At 44.1% G+C, this 23,576-nt stretch overlaps 2 protein-coding genes across 2 annotated transcripts in view; both read left to right on the top strand.

Moving 5' to 3' along the window:
• BPIFC (BPI fold containing family C) overlaps positions 1 to 5,435 on the top strand; it is a 79,226-nt gene extending 73,791 nt beyond the window's left edge. Inside the window, exons 25-28 of the mRNA XM_074941293.1 lie at positions 781 to 823; positions 1,680 to 1,743; positions 3,577 to 3,653; positions 5,001 to 5,435. Of these exons, the coding sequence (XP_074797394.1) occupies positions 781 to 823; positions 1,680 to 1,743; positions 3,577 to 3,653; positions 5,001 to 5,042 (226 nt within the window). The 3' untranslated portion in view covers positions 5,043 to 5,435. The remainder of the gene's footprint in view (positions 1 to 780; positions 824 to 1,679; positions 1,744 to 3,576; positions 3,654 to 5,000) is intronic.
• A 1,442-nt stretch (positions 5,436 to 6,877) lies between these two features.
• On the top strand, positions 6,878 to 22,398 carry RTCB (RNA 2',3'-cyclic phosphate and 5'-OH ligase). The gene is made up of 12 exons (XM_074941242.1): positions 6,878 to 7,188; positions 8,533 to 8,611; positions 9,865 to 9,932; positions 11,553 to 11,652; positions 13,415 to 13,571; positions 14,055 to 14,211; positions 15,785 to 15,944; positions 16,681 to 16,856; positions 17,644 to 17,832; positions 19,079 to 19,189; positions 20,187 to 20,306; positions 21,284 to 22,398. The coding sequence occupies exons 1-12, from the start codon at positions 7,096 to 7,098 to the stop codon at positions 21,389 to 21,391; spliced, it is 1,518 nt and encodes a 505-aa protein (XP_074797343.1). The 5' UTR covers positions 6,878 to 7,095; the 3' UTR covers positions 21,392 to 22,398.
• The last annotated feature ends 1,178 nt before the right edge of the window (positions 22,399 to 23,576 follow it).

Here is a 23,576-nt window from a genome sequence, read left to right as displayed (position 1 = left end):
TTTTCATTAAAAAAAATAGAATCCAGATTTTCAAATATGTGTATCTAAAAGCATGGGTGATGGTCAGCCCTGCCCACTTGACAGGATCAGACTCTGAATGCCAAGCACCCATTGGATTATGTGGTAGGGTGATGGGAACCCGAGCTCACAAGAACCATGTCTAGGAAGACCGTAACAGGCAAGAAGAATTAGAGATGTCCAAACTCCAGAGACTCTCAGGAGGGAGTTCCTAAGGAGAGTAATGGGGTGTCAGGAACCTAATGAGGAGGGTGTGATTAGGAAGTCCTCAGAATGGTTTACAGGGAGGAAGGTTGCAGTGGGTGAACCTCAGAAATCTTGCAAACTGAACTGAGCTTCTAACGTTTTTCAGCTAAGTCATCACCATCAGTAACATTCTCCAAGTGGAATTTCACCTCCTAGCTCCTGTAGCACATTTCTCTCAGTAGGATCTGAGAGACAGGGGATCTTTGGTGCTTGACCTGGTGCAGTTAAATGTATGAATCAGTGAGACGTACACAACTAAACACAGAGGAAGAAGTGCAATCACAATCCTGGATAAACTTCTCCGAGGCCACCCTTCTGTGCACATTCCAGGCAATGCCTTACAGAAACACTCCTGCTCTTTTCTGTGGAAGGTAGCATGTAGGACGCATTGCCATAAAGAAGTGTCTCGTCATGGGCATATCATAGGACCTGAAGTCACTGAGGGTGACTATACATGACTAAAACAATGTGCCTTCGTCCTTTATAATGACTCCTCTTTTACTACTTTCCTTTCAGATTCCAGCTCTTCCTGGCCGACTCCAGGGCTGGGTTCTTTGAGGTAAGTTGATGGTTTCAGTGTCTAGGAAACAAGAGCCAAGAATCTCAGGGAAAATGACAGTCTGAAGAGTAAGGAGCAGAATTTCCCTACACATATTTCTAAATCATTAGACTTCATCCTTGGGTGGTTCTTTTCTCTCTTTCTGGAACTCTGTCTGTCCTTTCTGCTGTATATATATTTATTGCAGTACTTCTTCTCAGCAACTCTTCAGTGCTCCTAAAAATGAGATGTTTTCCAATCTCTCTTCTTTGTGTATCGTGTTTCATCAGAGAGGCACTAAAATCATGACCACAAAGCGTACAACAGTAATCTGCAATGCAGCAGTAGAAGGAACAGCATGTTGTAGGTTAGAACATGCACCCTAGAATGGCAGCGAGGCAGTGGTGGTGTGCAGGGACAAAGCACAGATTCTCATCATTAAGGTAGGGAGTGGGAGCCAATACTAGACACAAATGCCTGAAACACATAATGGGGGAAAACCCTGCCTCCCAGAGAGAGCAGTTTCATCCTGAGGACAAGTGATCAGCTCGAGGAAGCTGAGCAGAGGAGAATTAAAATCTCCCAGATACTGCTGTACGGTTAAAGATAAATTATCTCGCAAGTAAATGAAACTGATTATTTTAAATGAAAATATTGCAAGCATGGTAACGAGATCCAGATCCTCGTGTTCTGTATCTTTTACATCCCCAAGCCTCAAGAACCAAAGGTCGTTGTCACTTGTGGTTTTGTCTACCCAAGTGAGGTCTGGTCATGTGAGCAGGACTTTTCTTCTTAAAACTCCATCCAGGATTTAGTATGGAGCAGCTTCATAGATATCAGGAAGTGGGCCCTAAATCCATTTTCTCCCCCATGGCAGGTCTCACTTCTGGAGAATTTCCTGTCTTACGTTTTACGGAATGGAGTAATCCCAGCAGCCAATGGTAAGGATAGTGGCTAGTTCCTTTAATGGCCCTGATCTCTGTTAACAAAATAACACTTATATGGCTCCAGAAATTGGTAATGTGATATGGGGCTTTTCACCATTAGGGACCATTTCACATCAACTCAGATGAGAAATGACAAGATGTCATTACAATCAGCTGGTAGCCTATGTGAAATCAGTTGGGGGTATCAGACAATTTCTAGGAGACAAGTAAACACATTCTCAAACTACCACTACAACTGGCACTAACTTAAGTTTCATCAGAGAAACCAAGGACTGACTGGGCATAGAAATTATATAGGGCACTGGACTGGCACTCAGGAGACCTGGATTCTATTCTTAGCTCTGCCACTGCCCTGCTGGGTGACCTTGGGTAAATCATTCCCCTCTCTTTGCCTCAGTTTCCCCATTTGTAAAATGAGGGTAATGATATTGACTTCATTAGTAAAGTGCTTTGAGTGCTATGGATGAAAAATGCTATACAAGAGTGTTGTTATTGTTATGCTGAGAGATACGGGTGACTGCTTGGATCACAACCTCTTTTAGACTGGGTGTGAACGCACCCTTCAATTAATGTAACTCTCAGGATGAGTTAATCACAAACTCCTCACCTAAGACAAAAGAGGGTTGTGAACCTGGCCAGGAGTTTTCGAGGGGGTGAACGAGTTCTGCCCTCCCTCATATACACAAAATACTCGGCAAAACACAGAGGACAGACAGACAGAGAAGGAGCAGATGAAAACACAGTGCTTGACCCTACAAGAAAGTTGGGAGGTGTTATGATCCTGTCTAGTTTAGTATCCATTACAAGAGGTTTTTGGGTCAAAGGTGCAGGATTAAAAGAATGCTCTTGGTGCTGTGAGACAAAGAAAGTGGTTCCTGCTATTTCCTTCTGCATTCAGAGACACAGCACTTTGTACAGTCTTTGTAAATGAACAAAGAATACCTACCATGAATTTCTGCTCTCTACTGGAACATCCCCAGAATCCCAAACTTTGACTAGCTGCTTGGATTGAAAAGGAGCAATATTATTATTATCTCTAGAGGTGGTCTCTACAAGTAACAGATGAGGCACACTGGAGGAGTTCTATGGGGAAATTCATGTCACTGCCCCATGTGCTAATGTAGCCAGTCATTCTGAGTGAAAATAACCCCTATCCAGAGGACCAGCACAAAGTCTATGCATCACTTTAGTCCCATTTAAGCCCGCAAAATAGGAGTGCATGGACCTCTTCACTAGGATGTATTTCACCCTTCTTGGACAGTGCAGACAAAGGAGAGGGGGTGTTGCTAGTAGTTGGAGCACAGGACTGTGTTCACAATTCCTCTGCTAACTCTAGGTGACTTAGGATAGGACACTTAGGAGAGCTAATGTGCTGAGCACTTCCTGCAAAGTGCTGAGGCAATGGGAGCGCATTCAAAAAAGAACTAGATAAGTTTATGGAGGATAGGTCCATCAATGGCTATTAGCCAAAATGGGCAGGGATGGTGTCTCTAGCCTGTTTGCCAGAAGCTGGGAATGGGCGACGGGGCATGGATCACTTGATGATTACCTGTTCTGTGCATTCCCTCTGAAGCACCTGGCATTGGCCACTGTCGGAAGACAGGATACTCGGCTAGATGGACCTTTGGTCTGACCCAGTATGGCCATTCTTCTGTTCTTGACCTCTCTTTGCCCCTTTGTAAATGGGGATCATACCTACCACCCAGGGGTGTTGTGAGGATTAATTCATTCATGTTTGTAAACACCTTGAGATCCTTGGAAAGGTGCTATAGAAGTGTAAGTTATAATTTTTAAGTATTATATATATTTTGTTTGTCTTTTTTTAAGTTAAACTGAAGAAGGGATTCCCTCTTCCTAACCTGGACCAAATTACCCTCTTCAGACCTGTTGTTAAAGTTAATAAGGTGAGAAACTGGGTTTCGTCTTAAAAAGAGTTACTCCTCTTTTGCTAGATTGTCAGCATATTAAACAATAAAAATCCTTGGTATAAGATGAGAAATTTCATACCACAAAAGTTTCAAATTTTTCTTTCTTTGAGGGAAAAAATAAAACTGAGCCAAATGTGCGGATATTCAGTGGCCAGATGCACTCCGTGGGTCAAATTCAAATGTGCTGAAAGTAAGAACAACCCCTTGCAAGTCAAAGAAGTTACACACCTTTTTACACCTTGTCTAAATTTGCCCCACCAAGTTAAATTCAAGTTTCCATCTTCTTAGTGCAACCCCATTGAGTTCAATAGGGTTGCTCAAACATAAATGAAACAGAATTTGGCCTTCCTCGTGTAGTGTGAATAACTGGAGCTTTACATATATAATAATAGTAATAATGATAAAGATGCAGGGCATTTCCTGAGGATTAATGAGCTCCGATGGGTATGTGTCCCAGCTGGTCATAAATCTCTCAAATATACCCTGTGCCTCGATGGTTCTTCTGATATAATAATCAAATGGAAAAACAGAGGGCTATATTCTGCTACCATCGCTTGCTGCAGTCATATGTTGATGCAGCACGGGAACTTAGCCCTTAATTTGGGTGCACAGGGCATTGCTAGAAACAGGAATCAATAATAAATTAATTTGTAGAAAATTAATGAGCCAATCAGATTGCTCCAATCATCTCCCAACTTTGCAGTCATTTTATAATCCAAACACTGTGCCCAGTTCTTTGGTTGGGGCTGAAGCACAACTCTAGAGAGGGAGTGCAAAGATAGTTTTAAGCCACTGTTGTGTTCCGTTGACCTGGGACAGCTTTGTGGCAGGCCAGCCCCCTGATAGAAGTTGCAACTACCTGAAGGCTGCTCTAACTTGCACCGGCTGCCAACAGCTCCAAGAGGGCCAATGCAGCAGCTAATGATAAGGTGCATGGAAGCCTCATTCACACCCTTTCCTCTCTAGTCACACTACACTGGTACCAAGAGTGGGGAGGTGGCACTGAAGCATCACTACACCACGTGTGTGTCAATGGAGGTTCCCTGTTAGCTGCAGTGATACTATCATGGCTGGCTACATGAGCTTTAGGTGCAGCATTTGCTGGCAGTGCGGTGCAAAGCAGCAGACCCCTGAGGAGTTTATGGGTCTGTGTGTAGAAGCCTCTGTCCCTTTGTGAAGTTCTTGAGGTTGCTACTAGTAAGTCTCAGTTCTCTTCAGTAAAGATTCTCACCCTTAATCCCCAGGACAGAATTAAAACAGAAAATTCAGATGCTTAACTATCAATAATTTCAAGCACTTTTGTGAATGTTCTTCTCTCCTCAGGGTTATCTACTGATTTCCACTGACATTGACTACAAACTCTAAGGAAGGAGAGCACATTTGGATGAAAAGGAAGTTCCCAACCAACAACATGACCCTGAAGGCTGAATACTGTCCCTTTGTTTTTAAACTTAAAAATTCTGCAAATGAGCAAAGTCTTCACTTCTGCTCTGATTTGGGCAAAAAGCCAAAAAGAAAGAGGGAATTGACCGCTGGAATATTTATTGCATGTATCCAGCAGAAAACCATGTAAAAACATATCACAGTGTGTGGTTTTGTGGTTAGGTAGGAGAAGTATTTGTTATTCAGGAGTTTGTAGGTGCTGCAAAAGTTACTGTTTTTAAAGGTTAAAGTCTCTCTGTTTAAGTAAAGCCTTTTCTATATACTTCATGGGAAGCTCAATATTCTTTAGGAAAAAGGATGTATGCCACCAAACTGCAAACACAGCTATCATCAGCAGCTGCTCTATTAATGGTCTTTGTTGTAGCATAAACGTTTTATTCTGCTTCCAATGGAATGCATCTGTTGTGTTTAATATGAAGTGGGAGCTATCAAAAAGTGCTTCAAGCTAAAAACTCTCTTGGTGCCTATGAGGACTTAAATCTTCTGAGTTCTTTGTGAAAGGATTTCCTCAGAGTTTGATCAGGGGGATGAACAAAGTGCCAGGGCTCTTCTTAGTGGTATTTCAGGACAGGGAGTACCCTGATGTCTTTCTAGTTATAATAAGTGGGTACCCAAGAAGCTCCAGAACTAAGAGCTGAAAAAGACCCACGAGTCTAGTTCATGCCCCAACAGTACAGAATTATTCTTTACACTTTCATTAGTACTGTATCCCTAAGTTTTAGATGTGCTAAGAAATGCAGCTACAACCACTTTTCTTGAGAAACTATTCCACAATCTCACTTTCCAGAAATCTTCAGGCAGAATTTTTTAATGATTCATTCAATTACTCCTAGTGATATCTACCTCCTCGTTCCACCTGGAAGAGTTCCTAGCTCCCCTTGCCAGTTTCACTCTTCAGCTTGCAGTGACAAAAAGGGGCTGTTGAAAGGGAAGGGGGAATAAAAACTTAAAATTAAAAAAAAGATTTTGAAAAATGAAACAAATGTTTTCATTTGATTTTGACCAATTTCCAAAAAAAATCAGACTTGCCCTGCACACCCTATTTTCCAGCAGAGAAGAACAACAACCACCGACCTGTGTTTGACAAACCCCCATTTCTCAGCAGGAAATGTTTTGGGGGTGAAAACTTTCCTCCAGCTGTGATTCATTGGGGCACCCTAGCCAGCAGCTGATGTATTGGCTGCATTATCAGTGTCTGCTGGGTAGCAAGGCAGACTGCAAGGTGCTGAGGGGAGAAGCGTGGCCCAGGGAGAGCAGCAGCCTTGGGGGCTCTCGCTTTTGATCGAGCTGCAGAACTCGTGTGAGGGGCTGGGCAAGCTCTAGGGGACAGTAGGAGCTCGGTCCCTACCGACCAGCAAGGGATGGCCCACACAAGCGAACTGCCCCTCTCTGGGGCTGAATCCCGGGACACCCCACCCCAGTGCCCCCGGCCCCCACCTTCCCTGCAGGGACCAGCAAGGGGTGGCCCACACAAGCGAACTGCCCCTCTCTGGGGCTGAATCCCGGGAGATCCCACCCCAGTGCCCCCGGCCCCCACCTTCCCGGCAGGGACCCAGCGGCTGCGGAACCCCCTGCCACTGCACTCTGCACGAGCTCTGTGAGGGGGCCGCGCGCGCGCCGACTCCTCGCGGTGGGGTTGTGCCAGAACGCTCTCCTACCACGCACCGCCCGTACACCACACCGCAGGGGGCGGGGCGACCCTCCCGACGGCTCAGCGCCCTGCTCGGCCGCTAGGGGGCGCCGCAGAGCACCGCAGGGCTAGCGTAATGTAACGCTCCAGACTGAACGGATGAAATCTGAGCCTCGGCGGGTCCCGTCCAACCTCCTCAGCTACTGCCCTCCCATTCGCTGGATTTTCGCCTTCTGAGAGAGCCTGGGCCTCGGCGGCCTCCGTTGCATCCTGGCCGGTGCCGCCGTGTGGGAGTGGGAGCCGCTGGGTGTGTGTGTGTGACACGGAGTCTACAGGGCCGCCGCCATGAGCCGCAGCTACAACGATGAGCTGCAGTATCTGGACAAGCTCAACAAGAACAGCTGGAGGATCAGGAAGGGCTTCGTGCCCAACATGAATGTGAGCTCGGGGCGGGGTATCCTGGGCTCGCGCTCGGCAGTGGCCGACCGTTCAGCGCGCGCTCCTGCACGCGGAGCCCGAGGTGGGGGTTGGGCTGCCCCGAGACTCCCCCTCTCCCCCGCCCTTCGCCCTGGGGCTGCTGGCGCCCCCGCGCTGGGAGGAGGGAGGAGGAGCCCGCGGCGGTGCGTGGCCTGTTGCTGTCCGCGAGACCTCCGCGCGCCAGGCTCCTGCCCGGGGAGCTGCGGCCTGAGCCTGGGACCAGACCCAGGGGCGGGGCCCAAGGAGAGAAGCGGGTCAGCGCCATAGGCCGGGCTCAGCGCCCCCGGGCAGGTGCTTTTTCGTCGGCTCAGGTCAAAGCGGGATCCGGGCGATGCCTTTGCCCAGCGGCTCTCGGGGAGGCTCCTTTGAAAATGTAACAAGTGGCTGGCGGTGGGGGTCTCTTGGAGGCAGGCACCACTCTTCCCCCGACCCCAGAGAGCTCTGGTGCAGCTGGGATTCATTTATTTTTTTACTTTTTTTATTTTTTTATTTTTGCATCCTAACGATTTCCTTAGAGTATGAATCTGGCAATGTTCAAATAAACTTCAGAGAAAACATCCTGGCGTGCAGGGCGTAATGCTCCAAGGTATAATTGTGTCTAATTCCAGAAGTACAAGTTAGGAGCCTAAGGTACACCCAGGCACCACCTGGGCCACATATACACCACCTCTGTTCTCCCTAACATCTGTCTGATTTTAGGCCTTAATACTACAGGTGCTAATGCATGTCAGTAGTTTTGTGCCTAAGGCTATGTCTATACTACAGTCTGTGGTGGCATAATTTATGTTGCTCAGGGTTGTGAAAAAACCACACCCAGAGCAACATAAGTTACACCAACATAGCGCTCGTGTGCACAGTGCTATGTCAACAGGAGAGTTTCTCCTGCTGACGTAGCTTCTGCCACTTATGCAGGTGGTTTTATTATAGGCATAGAGCATCTTCATGAGACATGCTGTAGTGGCACAGTTGTATCGGTACAGCTGCGCTGCTGCAGCACTGTACGTATAGACATGGCCTAAGTGTTTGCAGGATTGAGTGTTTGGATTGTAAACTTCTTGGCCCAAGGATTGTCTTTGGGAATGTCTTAACATGTCTTAAGCACTACCAGAAACCTAATCAAATAATATACTTCTAAATAAACAGTGGCAAGAAAATGACACAAAAAATACGCTTTGTAACCTATTATATACCATTAATCTTGGCAATTCTTGTTCTATAGTGTAGTTCTGCTTGTGGAAGTGAGTTTTTGTGAGACCAGTAATTATGCCTTATTTTGTCTCTTCTCGTTCTTGTGTTTGCCTCTAGGTGGAAGGAGTGTTTTATGTAAATGAGCCGCTAGAGAAATTAATGTTTGAGGAGTTACGAAATGCCTGCAGAGGTGGTGGTAAGTACAGGAAGATCCCATTCTCATTTGTTTTCATTAAATTTCAAACACTTGCTTCCCTTATTTCACTTCTTTCACCCTTGCCTCCTACCCTGAATTAATGTGGCTTGCATACATCAAAGAAAACAATGAAAATGTGTAGTGAAGGCTACTCATATGTCCAGCCATGACATTATGCACTACCTGTGTGCTTAACAACACTGCTATCCTGAAAATAGCGCTGCTGAAATATGTTGGCTTGCCAGTCCTGGTGACTTAAGGGACTTAAGCAAGTTTAAAAAATAATTAATAAATTCCTGTGTTGATAAGAACTTTAAATAATTGAAAATTAAAAGGATTTTAAAATATACTGCACTTTTCATAATTACATCCTTTTAGTTATTTTCTGCATTTCACTCAGATTGGGCTATGAAAATAGACTTGTCAGTTAATTTCTAATTCTCATGTGACAGCACAATGCAGGAAGGAAATCTTAAATACATAATACAGGGGAAGCTAAAACAACAAACATGGGGATATTTCTGTTTGATCTTAGGTTTTGTAACATCTTTATATATAAATACAAACTAAATTGACTTGGCACTGTCCTCTGAAGGCTTCTACCTTCATGATATTGGTACAGCATGGACATCAAGAGTGCAAGCTTCCTGACAGTGCCTCAGCCGTGACCTGGAAGGCGGCAGGGACCACAAAGTGGGAAGAAAAGGGAGTTCATTCTCCATACCCCAGTCAGTCCTTGGTTTATCTTTTGATATTTACCAACAAGAGTGCCAGCTGTAGAGGTGGTTTGTGTTATGTCAACACCTCTGTGCTCTGCACTGATGCCGCAAGATTAATTTCACTGTAGCATGATCTATTGAAGGTTTTCAGAAATTAGCCCACCTTTTTTAATCTAGCATTTGTGGGAGCTCTGTTGTAGACCGAGAGCCAGCATTTTGACCTTCTTATACAGGTCTAGATTATATGGCGGTAAAAATGTAGACAGGTGGCCTATACCGGCACTTCGATGCTAGCAACAGTTGGAGCTGCACTGATACTGGAGCCACAGTGGGAGAATTTCAGAAACTTTTCAGTATAATGGAGCTGTAGCTCCCCAAAGTGCCAGGTATTTTCCACCAGATTGAAATGACTTTTGGTCACTACTGATCTGCCTGGATTTTGAGTAGCAACTTGAAAGGTGCTACCATATCAGTCATGATCAACGCTGTTCATTGGCAAGTCCCTTGGATAAACTTTCAGTTGTCTTCTTTCAGGTGCTGGTGGATTCTTGCCTGCCATGAAACAGATTGGGAATGTGGCTGCACTACCTGGCATTATTCATGTGAGTGACTGCTCTGAAGAATTGTTCTTTTTCTTCCCCTGGGACCTCACCCATCATCCATGAGTTCTTGAAAATAATCACAAATAGTTCTGAGATTGCTTCTGCTAGTTCCTTTAGTACGCTAGGGTGAATTTCGTCAGGCCCAACCAACTTGAATACATCTAAATTATCTAAATATCCTTTGACGTGTTCTTTCCTTGTTCTGGCTTGTGTCCCCCTCCCCCTTGTTGATATTGTGTTACACATCTGGTCACAATTTTTTTTTTTTTTTGGTAAAGACAGAAGCATTAAAATGCCTCCGCCTTCTTGGTGTCATCCGTTATTAGTTCTTCCTTCCCACTAAATAGCGGACCTACGCTTTTCTTTGTCTTTATTTTGCTTCTAATACATTTAAGAAACTTCTATACGTGATAGGGTGTGTCACTTTTCAGGAAGCTGAGAGTAAAGTGTTTTTGTAGGTGGTGAGTTACTTTTCATTTTTCTTAACTGTCAATAAGCAACATGGTGGTTTCATTTTCAGTTGTTTTACATGGTGACTCATCAAAAGCTCTAATTCATTTTTTTCAATAAAGTGCTGCCCTTGGGGCTATAAAAGGTCTAAAAGGTGATCTGTAAAGGAGAAGAATCGGGGATGTGGATTGTTTTTTTTTTTGTTTGTTTTTGCAAACTGTTCTTTAAAGTTGCTTTTCAGCTTGTCTTACCACAGAAATGTCACAAATATCTATTCTAGTCTTCTGTCTGTGTTAGAGGGCTTCCTGGTTGTAAATCGAGCTTTCTTAGGACGGGAAAAGGTTGAATTCTTAATAAACGGCTTTTCTTCCCAATGTTTGTGTTTTAAATAAGTGTTCAAACAGTTTTAAACAGTCTGATTAAAAATCACAACCCTTATCAATTAATCAGGGTTCATTTTCTTGAAAGCTGTGAAGTCATTACTAATTCTCCATAAAGTCTTCTGGGACAGACAAGATCTGAATTTCTAGTGTTGATGGGGAGGAGAAAGGGCAGGCCTCTTCTAGCCATCATAAAATAAAGTATCTGCAAAAGGGCCTCTTTGTGTTGCAGGTCACACTAACAAAAACTAGCTTAAACATCTACCTCTTGGGTCATTTTTGTTTGTTTCATCCGTTGGGATGAAGCACTTACTTTGTGTGCAATTATACAATTCACTATTGGAAAATGCTGTCTGTTTCCTGCTTGCCTTTTACTTGATGGTTTTTTTTTTTCTTTCCTTTGTTTTGCAATCTGCTGGCATTTTGGGTGACTTTCTGCATGCTTGAACTTCCTTGCCTTTTATTTTGGGCTTGTCATTATTAAATCCAGTTTAATTGAATGAGGCAGATGTGCTATATCTGAGGCGGATGAGTCCTAATGATAAACTGCTTATCAGTTTAGATACCACAATTCAATTCAAAAGTTGTTTCCTGTGTCAGTGTGGAATGTGGGAACTCTGAATCCAGGTAGCTGACTGGTGTGTTGATCTGTAAACTGCCCCAGATACTGTTCCTGGTTACTAGTCTTGGCGTAAGGTTTCCATTGTGCCTGTCCATACGTGGAACAGGGTTGTATATAATTTAAAAGAAGTCTTTCCACTGCCCATGTGAAATCTGAACTTTCTTGCAGAGATCTATTGGGCTTCCTGATGTACATTCTGGCTATGGGTTTGCCATTGGTAACATGGCAGCATTTGACATGAGTAACCCAGAGGCAGTGGTGTCACCAGGTAAGAGTAACTTGAGTCTGATGTAATATACTTTGAGAAATATCTTTGGTGATCGGAAATTCTTTCTTGAAATAGCTGTTTGAGATCCCCACACTTTTACAGTACAGAAGTAAAGTGAAATGTTATGTATAGTGACCTGAAAAGTTCTTCTCTGTTGAGGTACCAGTTCATCCATCCTGAGTTCTCTGTTTTTTCTGCAGGAGTTGATTAGAACCTAAACAGTGCAGGGAGCCTTGCTCTCTTCACGCTGTTTTGGGTGTCTGTTCCCAACTTCTGAAGAGAGAGCCCAGAACCCCTGAACTTGGTTTTGGGCAGGTAAAAGAGGAACTAATTTTTAACTTTAGTTTTAAAATGTTTGTCCATTTATGTTAGGGATTTATGATCTAAATAGCTTTGCCTCATTTTTTAAGTACTTTCGAGTTCACTTTTATTAACCATTTGGAAATGCCTCTGTGCTGGCATCTAACAGCTATTATTCTAAACTGCATGTATGGGAACACAGGAATTGCCATAATGGACCAGATCCCCAGGTCCATCTAGTTCAGTATCTTGCTCTGGCACGGTCAGCACCAGATGTTTCAGAGGAAGGCTTCAGAACGCGGTAGTAGACAGATTTAGGATAATCTGCCCTCCAGTTAGGTCTCATCCTGGTCTCTAATAGTTAGATACCTGCTCTAAAGCAAGGTTAGTATGCTTTCCAAAAAATTTATCATAAATTATATCTCTCTGGATATTCTTGACCTCTATATAAACAACCAATCCATTTTTGAATCTTAAATTCTTGGCCTCAACTGTTCCTGTGGGTAGCAAGTTCCAAAGTTGTTTTCTCACACAATGTGTGAATTTCCTTTTATCAATTTTGGATTCCCCAACTTTTAATTCCATTGAGTGTCCCCTTGCTCTTCTGCTGTGAGACCAGGAGAAGAGAAGTTCCCAATCTACCTTTTTTAGGCCAGTCATTATTTCTCCTTATTTGTCTCCTTTCTAGGTAAATAATCCCATCGCTCTTGTGAGTTTCTCCACGTCATTGATAATTCTCATCACTCTTCTCTTATCCCACTTTAATACTGAAATAAAGTATCACTTAACATAAACAATCGTGGGTCACAGTTTACTGCCAAACGTGACAGCAGGGAGAGCTTGCTGTTTGCCTTCCAGAGGAGAACACTTTTTGCACTAATTTAAAAGCCAGCTACCTTAAATACAAAGATTTTGTTTTCAAATAACTTAAATTAGAAATGGAAAAGGCTGTGTTTGGGAGGGTAGAAAATCAATGTATTTTAATTGTAATGTGTATGTTGGGTAGTTTGGATAGGTATTTCTATATTAATCACAGGAGCAACCTTGCAGGTTAAGGATTTTGTGGGAGACTATGCTTTTCTATCCATGATCTAGTACAGTGTCCAGAGCAGGGGAATAGCCCTGTAGCACTGAGTGAAGGTGTTGTGAATATGGAATACTTTTCATTACAGTGGTGCCAAATTTTACCCTATTTGGGGGGGTTGCATTGTCAGCTTGCCAGGGGCCTACAGACTGCATGGAAATTCACTAAAATGGAGCAGACTGCAGCTGTCCTCTCATTTAATATGGTAGTAGGACTGATGAAAACTGCAGGCCCTAGTATACAAAACTTTCTCTGTCAGGAAGCGCTTCAGCATTAAAGATAAACGTGCCCAAATGCTACAGCGTAGCATTCTGTGGCCCACAACTGAGCAGCCCCATCTATTAACTTTGTGTGTGTTTTTGTTTTTTATACCTTCAGGTGGTGTCGGGTTTGACATCAACTGTGGTGTCCGATTGCTGCGTACGAACCTGGATGAAAGTGACGTCCAGCCCGTGAAGGAACAGCTCGCCCAGGCCATGTTTGACCATATTCCAGTTGGGGTGGGCTCCAAGGGTGTCATCCCCATGAACGCCAAGTAAGTAAATGACTGTGTGTGCGCTTTTGGGGCATGGGCAGTGTCTGGCCTTTGTTTTGAGAAGGGATTTGCACGTGGAAGGCTGGAAGGAGGCGGAAAGAAACTTCCTGGCCCATTCCTTGCCCCTACACATACAGCTAGAAATAATAGTACAAAGCCATCTAGGAGTCAGAGGATTAATTAAGTGTGCTTTAAGGGTTATCAGCTCTCATAATGGAAGGTTTCTTTAATTGTATAGATAGTGATGCTAAAATGTCAGCCCTTACCCTGATAGGGGGGAGGAGAAGCAATGAAGTTGCAAGTGGCTTTATTCACAAACTTTATCTTTGTGAAACAGACTTTTTGGTTGGCAGCAAAGGGTTGAGTTGAACTCATGGGCTTTTCACCACTTCAGACATGGGTGTGAACCCTTGGGACACATGTGAGGTTAACTTTGTGCTAGTACTTATTTAAGAGTTCAAGGAAAGTGTCTTGATGTTGCAGGGACTTGGAGGAGGCCCTGGAGATGGGTGTGGACTGGTCTCTCCGGGAAGGCTATGCCTGGGCGGAGGACAAGGAGCACTGTGAGGAGTATGGAAGGATGCTGCAGGCTGATCCCAATAAGGTCTCCTCAAGAGCTAAGAAAAGAGGTTTGCCTCAGGTAATGTTACCTGTAAGGTGGTTGTAAACACTTTGAGGTTTAAAACAACAACAAGAAAAAATTAGCTTCATTTCTATAACTCATGCCCTGTGTTCATATAGGTTTTGACTTGCCATGATTTGGGAGAGGTTATGATTTTGAATCCGTTTTCTGACAGAGCTAGAATAGGGGAAAACAAATAACAGAACTGTAATTTAATTCTTACCTAGGTATAAAATTGGCTATAGAAAAAAATTCCAGTGAGTTGCCCTCCCATCTGTTAAACAGCTGGCCCTAACTGTTTGAATTCATCACTACTAGCACTTGTCAACCTTTTAAGGAATGGTAACTTCTCTAGATTTTTTTTGTTTTGTTCTGGTTACATTGACTTAAATTGTCTGAGCCAACAATGTATTTTTTAAAAAAACCTTTGAAGAACATGTCCTGTGACTTAATTGTAAAATTCTGGCCTGCCATGCAAGAGAACTGGATTTAACTTCCACTGCTGATAGCTCATTGCCTGGGTTGGTATGCTGGCTAGAGCAGAGATCATACCATTACTATAATTTAAAGGCTTCTTCCTCCAGCTCTCGTGGGTATTATTAATGAGAATATATTGCAATTCCATAGCATTTTAACCTTTAAAGAATTTTGAAAACATTAACCTTCATATCTCTCCTGAGCAGGTAATTAATTATCTGTTTCACACAGTTAAGTGAATTTCCCAAATGTACAGAGTTGGTGTCAAAACCATAATTAGAAGCTGGGCGATTCTGGCTCCCAGTCCTATGCTCAGACCACATCTCCATCATTGATGGCCGACTTCTCCAGGAATGAGGCTTTAAAAAAAACCCACCTGTTGTGTTTACAAACTTTTTTGGTCATATCTACACTACCACTTATGTCAGCAAAATGTATGTTGCTCAGGGGTATGAAAAAAACAGCCCATACCGGCATAAGTGGTAGTGTGTACAGCACTATGTTGGTGTTAAAGGTTTTGCTGCCGACATAGCTACCGCCACTTGTTTAATTATGTTGATGGGAGAGCGCTCTCTCGTTGGCATAGAGCAGTTACACGAGAGATCTTACAGCGGCACAGCTGCATTGGTACAGCTGTGCCGCTGTAAACTCTCTAGTGTAGACATTGCCTCAGCCCTATTACTAAGCCCATGTAAAGGCTACTTCTCTTTACTATCTGTGTTTTAGAATCTATTCCTTCCTTTTAAGTTTTCTGTGTGTTTGCTGAAAGTGGCTGCACTACTGGCAGGTCCTGGTCCTTCTATTTAATCATATTCTCCTGCTACAACTATTGATTTTTGGACCATTTTTTTTTTAAAAAATATGTATTTTGATCTTCTTACAAGTTTCAAAGGAGGCAAACAAGATTATATCTGCACAGTCCTTTTGATAGCCGGGGTTCAGGAATAGACGTCCATGTTCTAACCAATTCATACCTTCTAACCACATTCTGTTACAATTCACCATATTGCGCATAAACTCTTCATTCATAATCCCCTCCAAAGGAGAAAGCCATTCCTCTTTTTGACTGGTGTCTAATCACTAGATGGCTAAGATATCTTGTTGTAATTGGCAGCTGGGGACCCTGGGAGCAGGAAACCATTATGCTGAGATCCAGGTGGTGGATGACATTTATAATGAGTATGCTGCCAGGAAGATGGGCATTGATCACAAGGGACAGGTGTGTGTAATGATCCACAGCGGCAGCAGAGGCCTGGGCCATCAAGTAGCTACAGGTATATTTTGTGATAAGACTACTTTTGTAAGAGCTGAAGTAAGATAAAAATCTCTTTGGAATAGTCTGCTGCTCACAATAAACCCTATTAACCAGTCAAGTTTATTAGCATATATTCAGTACTTATATTGTGCTTTAAAAACAATGAGTTAATCCTTAAACAGCCCTTATGAGGTAGGTAATTCTCTCCATTTGAGATTGTGGGGGAATGGGACAGATATCTAGATTGTGAGCCCTCTAGGGCAGAAGCTGTCTTTATTTGTCTGTATTTGCTTAGTATGAGACTCTAATCCTTGGTTGGGATCCCTAGGCACTATTGCAATAGAAATAAGAGGAAAAGGAGAGAGGTGGTAACTTTCCAAAGATCACAGAAAAAGTCAGTGTTAGAGCTGTGGTTAGAACATCAGAGTTCCTGCACTGAGTGCTGTGCTCAGACCTCTAAACCATACTCCTAGGACTTTAACTGTACCTATTAGGTAGTTAAAACTTAAAACACATGCTCTAAGGAGCACGTCTTTTCTCCATCACTTTCACTCTGAAGGTGGTACTGGGGGGACCCTGTGTAGCAACAACTGAAGTAGTCATTCCACACGTTCACTTCTAATTTTAAGAGGAAGTTGAAGGTTCAACCACCTTCTGGTACCTCTGTGAGGGGAGCTGGGTTTTCTGCCTGTGAATCCAGATTTGAAGCCTTTCAAGGTAGAGGTGACAGGCTGGTTGTATTTGTTTTTCCCCAGATGCTTTAGTGGCTATGGAGAAAGCCATGAAACGGGACAAGATCATAGTTAATGATCGCCAGTTGGCATGCGCCAGAATTGCCTCCCCAGAGGGACAGGACTACCTAAAGGGAATGGCAGCGGCTGGGAACTATGCATGGGTCAACCGCTCTTCCATGACTTTCCTAACCAGACAGGTAGGAGCAGAGCTGCTGTTCTGCTGCAAGTATTCTGGTGCTTTTAAAGGTCTCTGGGACAAGGTAAAACCTGTTGAGCCATGATGGTGAGCAGCTCCATGAAGCTTGTACTTTTCTGCTGCCTGTCCTGTGTCGACTTCTTGGTTTAAGAGAAGACTTCAGTCTCCAGGGCAATCAGTCCAATACCTTTTACCAGCAGAAAAGTCTCACTGGGTTACATCTGGGCTACATCTAAAAGATGTAGAATAACATGTCTTAACATTTCTTCTGAAAATTTTGCCCTCTCAAACTAGCAGAAGAAGTGCCAATGCTCCATTTTCAAAACCTAAGTGCTGAGGTATCTTTTGTTACACTCAAACTGGCAGAAGAGGAAATACTAAGGCATGTTTCACAGCTTTTTGACTGATTTCTGGTGTTCTAAGTCTTCCTGATTGATTTCTAATACTTTCAGAAGGATCCAAGCTGCCAGCGAACAGATAATCGGTCCAATTTGGTTGTGGAGTAAATTTTTTGCACAACTCGATTGACTTCAAAGAAGTTGCATTCACTTATGTCAGGGCTACATTTGGCTCAGTGTTTTGAGAACCAGGGAGGCTGAACTGAAAGTTTTGCCTTACCTGTCACTTCATTTAGTTGCAGTGTTTTGTTTTCTGATACAGTTTCCCACGACAGGCCATTTTTCAAATGAGTCTGCTGCTTTTTAACCCCTAAAAATCAGAGAGAGCTTTAAGGTTTCTATAGCTGTGTGGAATTGCCCCTGTGTATACATCCAAACTTTCTCCCTTAGGCCTTTGCTAAAGTCTTCAACACAACCCCTGATGACCTAGATCTTCATGTGATCTATGATGTGTCTCATAACATCGCCAAAGTGGAGCAGCATGTGGTGGATGGAAAAGAGCGGACCCTGCTGGTGCACAGAAAGGGATCAACCAGGGCTTTCCCTCCTCATCATCCTCTCATTGCTGTCGATTACCAAGTACGGATAACTTCAGGGGGAAGTGGAGGCAGGGGAGGGGATTTCAGATGAATAGGAAGGGTTTCTGTGTTACTAACAGAGGAAGACTTTAAATGTTGTTTCAGTTCCTACAGGATAGCAAATTAATTATATTGGAACATTTACCAGTGTCCGTCATTATCCTCAGGCTTGTATTGAAACTTTTGGACACTTCCGGATTCACCTTTCTTCCCCAGCCTACAATTGCCTGCACGATCTTCTAGCTATCTGCCCTCTGTCCACTCCTTGGGTTGGGCAAACTATGGCTTGGGGGCCGCATCCAGCCCTTCGGATGTTTTAATCCAGCCCTCGAGCTGCCACTCCAGCCAGGGAGCGGGGTCAGGGGTTTGCCCTGCTCTGCACGTGCCGTGGTCCCCACAGCTCCCGGAAGCAGCGGCATATGCCCCCTCTGGCTACCACGCATAGAGGCAGTTAGGGGGCTCCACGTGCTGCTCCCGTACCAAGTGCAGCCCCCACAGCTCCCATTGGGTGGGAACCGCGGCCAGTGGGAGCTGCAGGGGCTGCGCCTGCAGATGGGGCAGCACACAAAGTCACCTGGCTGGGCCTCCATGTAGGAGTCGGAGGGGGGAGCTGCTGCTGCTTCCAGGAGCTGCTTGAGGTAAGTGCTGCCTGGAGCCTGCACCCTGACACCTTCCCGCCCCCCTGCCCTAGCCCTGATCCGCCTCCCACCCTCCAAATACCTCAGTCCCAGCCTGGAGCACCCTTCTGTACCCTCATCCCCAGCCCCACCCCAGAGCCTGCACCCCCAGCTGGAGCCCTCACCTCCGCCCCCACCTCAACCTCCCGTCCCAGCTCTGAGCCCCCTCCCACACCCTGATCTCCTCCATTCTGGCCCCACCCAAGAGCCTGCTCTCCAAGCCAGAGCCCTCCCTCCCTCCCACACCCTAACCCCCAATTTCATGGCCCGCCATAAAATTTCCATACCCAGATGTGGCCCTCAGTCCAAAAAGTTTTCCCACCCATGCCTTAGGACAGACTGTGTCTATTTGCCTGGCCTCTTCATGATGATCATCTTCATACACTGCCTGCATTTTCCCGTCATCTAGTGACTCAGAACTCCTGGGTACACAGCCAGAGGCTTGCCAGCACTCCTTTATGGATATGTGATGGTGCCCTGGTCCCCCTTATATTATTTATTGATCAAAACTATTTTAAATCTTGAGTGACTTTGATCTTAAATTGGGATTTTTTTTGTTTGCACCCCTAGCTGACTGGACAGCCAGTACTGATTGGCGGAACAATGGGAACCTGCAGCTATGTTCTTACTGGTACCGAACAAGGCATGACCGAGACCTTTGGAACCACGTGCCATGGAGCTGTAAGTACAGAACACCGTTGAAGAAGGGGTTGTGATGGGATATCCAAGGGGCAGCCAGTGTGCTGTTACACTTGTGAGTAGGGGAGATAAGATTCCCAGATCTCCAGCCTAGGGAGTGCTGCGGACGGTATGCCTCGTGCACTCTTGATGCCTCTTTCTCTGGCTAACACTAAACTTTGAATGGCTCTGGAGGGAGCTGTGCACGGCCTTCCTTGCTTACAGGAAGGATTGGTGTGGTGGACAGAGCCCCCCCCCCCCCCCCCAAACACTAACTGCCCGAACTACAAACGGGAATGAAAGTCTTGAGGATGCCCATGCAAAGCACTTCCCTTGGTGGAAGGAGGTGGTGCTCAGGCTTCTTTACCAGTGGAAATAAATAGTTGCAGCTTCCTTGCCCAGTTAAAGCCCAGATTAGGGGAATACTGACTACCTAGCAGTTTGGGTGAAAAGAGATACCTACAGGGATCCTAGATACCTTCATGCTGTGGATTGTTGTACATGTAGTGATCCCTAACATTAGCGCTCTAGGGTGTGCTATTGATTATGCACGAACCCCAGCACACCAGTGCATTTTAGTTCTGCCTCCTGTTTCTCAGCTCGCCTGAGGCACGTGATCTGTGCATCAAACTGCACGTTTTGCTACTTGGAATTTGTGTACAACGCACACCTCCTACTAAATATTAATGTATGCTGACTTGTTAAAAGTCGCTTGCTCTGTAAAGCACCAGAGATACCCAGAAAGTCTTCCTTTTGGGTATTCTGTCCCATCAAGTCTCTGGTTAGTTTAAATGTAAAATATATGCATGATCACTTCTGCAAATGCTGTCTTGCCTGGAATGAAACACTTAGATGTGTGATTTTTTTTTTTTTCTTCTAACCCCGCGCCCCCCCCCCCCCCCCCCCCCCCCCCCCCCCCGTCTGTCGGTCTTAGTAATGCAACTCTTACTCCTCGTGGTGATTACAAAACAAAGTGAAATAATCTAAATCTATTGCTTAGGGTCGTGCATTGTCCCGGGCCAAATCTCGACGAAACTTGGACTTCCAGGATGTGTTGGACAAGCTGGCTGACATGGGGATCGCCATCCGTGTTGCTTCCCCCAAGCTAGTCATGGAAGAAGTAAGTTTTAAATTTGTGACTGGGCGTGTACTCTGATAGATTTGTCCACTGGGGCATTAGAGGAGCAGCTCATGCATTCCTGATGGAAGCTGTCAAATTCTCCACGTGTCACACTGAGTATTCCCCCATGCTGTAGGAAGGGAATCTCCTCCTGGAAGTCTGGTTTTCTGGGGATAGGAATAATTTCTTTCCATTGTGCAAAGAGACTTGATATTGGTGCCATATAAGCCTTTTGACCATATTCCTTGGGTTTCCACCCTTCTGTGATGTGCTTGCCAGTTCTAACTACATCTTGCACTTCAGCTTCTAGAATTGGCAATATGCAGATATTGTTTTGCTTTTAGGATACCTAGAACTCTTGTATTTGCTTAGGCCAGGAGGAAGGACGTTCTTCATGGTTTCTTGTCCATGAACAATCTGCTTCTCAAAAATGGTTCACAACTGTTGGTGTTTTTTGGTATCTCAAAGTTTTATTAAGGAAGGAGCATTTAATGTGTGTTGTTACAGCACCTAGCCCATTAAAAACAACACATTCTCTGACATGAAGAGCCTGCATTCAAAACCAGCCCAATCTAGTCCTTTGCCCAAATGATGGCATCAGAGAAAACTCCATGGAGGTTTACCCTGATGATTCCAGGCACTAATAGGGCTGTGAAAGTTAACCTTTATAGGCTGCCTCTTTCTGGGAGGAAGTTGGAGTGGCTTGTTCCATGGTGCAGGCACCCGGTGTTCTCTCTCCTGGTGCTGAGTCCAGTATAGTGGCAAGTTCAGTTCCTGAATATCTTCAAAATAGCTTGATTTCCCCCACCCCCCACCGAATAAGACAGAAACTTGCTATGTCCTTCAAGTGGTTCACTAATCTTTTAGCTGTGTAAAAAATAACTAGTTCCTCCAATGAATAAGTTCCCCTATTTTAACAGAGTTGAAGGGTAAAGCAAGAGGCATGTGTCTAATTTTGTGTGTCTCATTTTTTTCAGGCACCAGAATCCTATAAGAATGTGACAGATGTGGTTAACACCTGCCATGCTGCTGGCATCAGCAAGAAAGCTATTAAATTGAGACCTATCGCTGTTATTAAAGGCTAGGATCTAACTGAGACCATCCGAAACCACTGGCAGAGCAATGCCTTCCACAGAACTGACTAAAATCATGGTTGTCATCTTTCACACCTCTTGACTGCAGAGTGCTCAGAAAGTACACTCCCTATTTTGGAAATATGACTGAGCGAGGATGCTCTTGTTATTACCCAGAGTCTCAAAAGTAACATTTTTGTGGTACGGTGCTCTTTAGCATGCAGAAGGGGTAAACAAACCGATGCTGTTGCCTTTATGTATAATGATCCCACAAAAATGCATGAAATTCCATTAGCAGAACTGCAGCCCTGGCTCAACCAGACTGTCGCTAATAAGCCTGCAGATTGCAGTACACCCTTCATCAGCCAGTTTAATATATAACTCTTGCCCAACTCAGTGTGCACCCAAGTGACTGGAGCCCCTGATGCCAACTGAAGTCCTCTGGCAGGTCACATACAGAACTCCTAGCAGTGGGAAGATGCTCTGTTTGCAAACACTAGTCTATATTGTGTAGACATATGGTAGTGGTAGTTATGTAACAAATGATGAGTAGGGAGTGGTCTTAACCCTAACAAAAAGCATGAGAGAGACTAGCCAGGGTTCAGACACAGCCCCCATAATTAAAACATGACCCTGGGGTGTACTGACTCCTTTGATATTGACAGTTGTTCCACAAGGGCTGATGGGAATTCTAGTGCCATTGGGTATGTTGTTGGAAAGGTCATGTTACCATGCACATCGTATGACTTAACAACTGATAGATGTGCTTAGCATAAAACCTGAAAGGCCTGCAACTGTAATTGGATCTGCTGGTGCAGCTCTCTCCAATGGGTTTCTGTGTGGATGACTTAGTGGTTTGAGATGCAGGATGATGACTGAAGTTAAGTATGATTTGAGACTGACAGATTAGCCCTTTATTTTTGTTTTACATTTAGTAATTGAGAGTTGGGAGGCAAATCACCAAAGTTGGTGAATTTCTGGGAACTTGGAACTTCTAAATAAAAACAGGAAAACACAAAATCACTGCAGTGTGTGTCGTGTCCTCATTGTGTTGCTGAAACAGCTGATTATTAAAAAGAAAAAAGTGCTTATACTGTGGTCTAGAAGTTACCAAGATTTCAGATTATAGCCAAGATGGTGTGTCTGCATTTGGTCTATGAATTGTACAAATGTTTGCATTTAGTAGTGCTGTTTGTTCCAAGAAATGCTAATATAGCAAATAAGTGCTTAACTTTAATGGAATTGTTTAACATTACACTTTTCTCAGAACCAGCTCCCCACCCCCACCCCACCCCCGCCCTGCTTTTGTCCTGGGTGAAACTTGCTTGTAAATGTAAATGCAGACACTAGATGGCACTTGCATTAAAATAAAACCCTGAAGTTAGTGCATAAGTACACAAATGCCCATAATAGGGGTTCAGAAACTATCAGTAGAGGCTCCAACTTGGGCCTGTCTGATTATGTACTCATGAAAATGTTAATTCAAAGCAAGTGCCTCGCATGAAGCCTGTTGATGTCGGAATATGGAATGTGATTCAAATTAATAACCTAACATTAAGTTTTATTAGAATTTTAAGAGTTAGAACTTTATTTTTACAGGTAAAGAATCAGTCTATGCTAGGAGACACTGGTATGACCACTTGTCACGCCTTATTTTGATGTCACTTCCTCCATTGTCTCCAGTGGAATCACTCCCAGTTCTCACCTGCATAAGATCAAAATCAAGCTCACTGAATTTCAGTGCATGTTTTGCAGGCAGAATTAGACCCAAAGAGTCAGCAGCCACAACTTAAGTTGTGCTGCTCCCCATCCCCTGCTGTGGTGTGAGCTCCATGCAGCATACTTTGCACATGGCTGACGTAAATGTAATTTTTTTTTCATTGCCATATTTCAAGGGACCTCTTAAAATATTTGTGCATGTTTCATTATTTGTGAAACCATCATGGTTTGAATATACATTTTTTTTTTTCCTAACTTCCATTTTCCTGTGTTGCAAAGGAAGTTGAAATTAATGGTAGCTTTTGTTTAACCATCACCGTACATTAAAACAGGCAGAACTTTTATATACAAAAGATACATTCTGTTTTTTATGAGACTCTACTTGACCTTTTCCTTACAGTTAATTTTTGTGCATGAGGATTAATGGAACCTAGATCTGACGATTTTGTTAGCAGCAGGTGCTGCCGTACCAGTACCA

The sequence above is a fragment of the Natator depressus genome, chromosome 1 (assembly GCF_965152275.1).
Source record: "Natator depressus isolate rNatDep1 chromosome 1, rNatDep2.hap1, whole genome shotgun sequence".
In the NCBI taxonomy this organism is placed as follows: domain Eukaryota; kingdom Metazoa; phylum Chordata; order Testudines; family Cheloniidae; genus Natator; species Natator depressus.
Note: the sequence above shows the minus strand (reverse complement) of the source record. Positions and strands in the feature narration are given on the sequence as shown.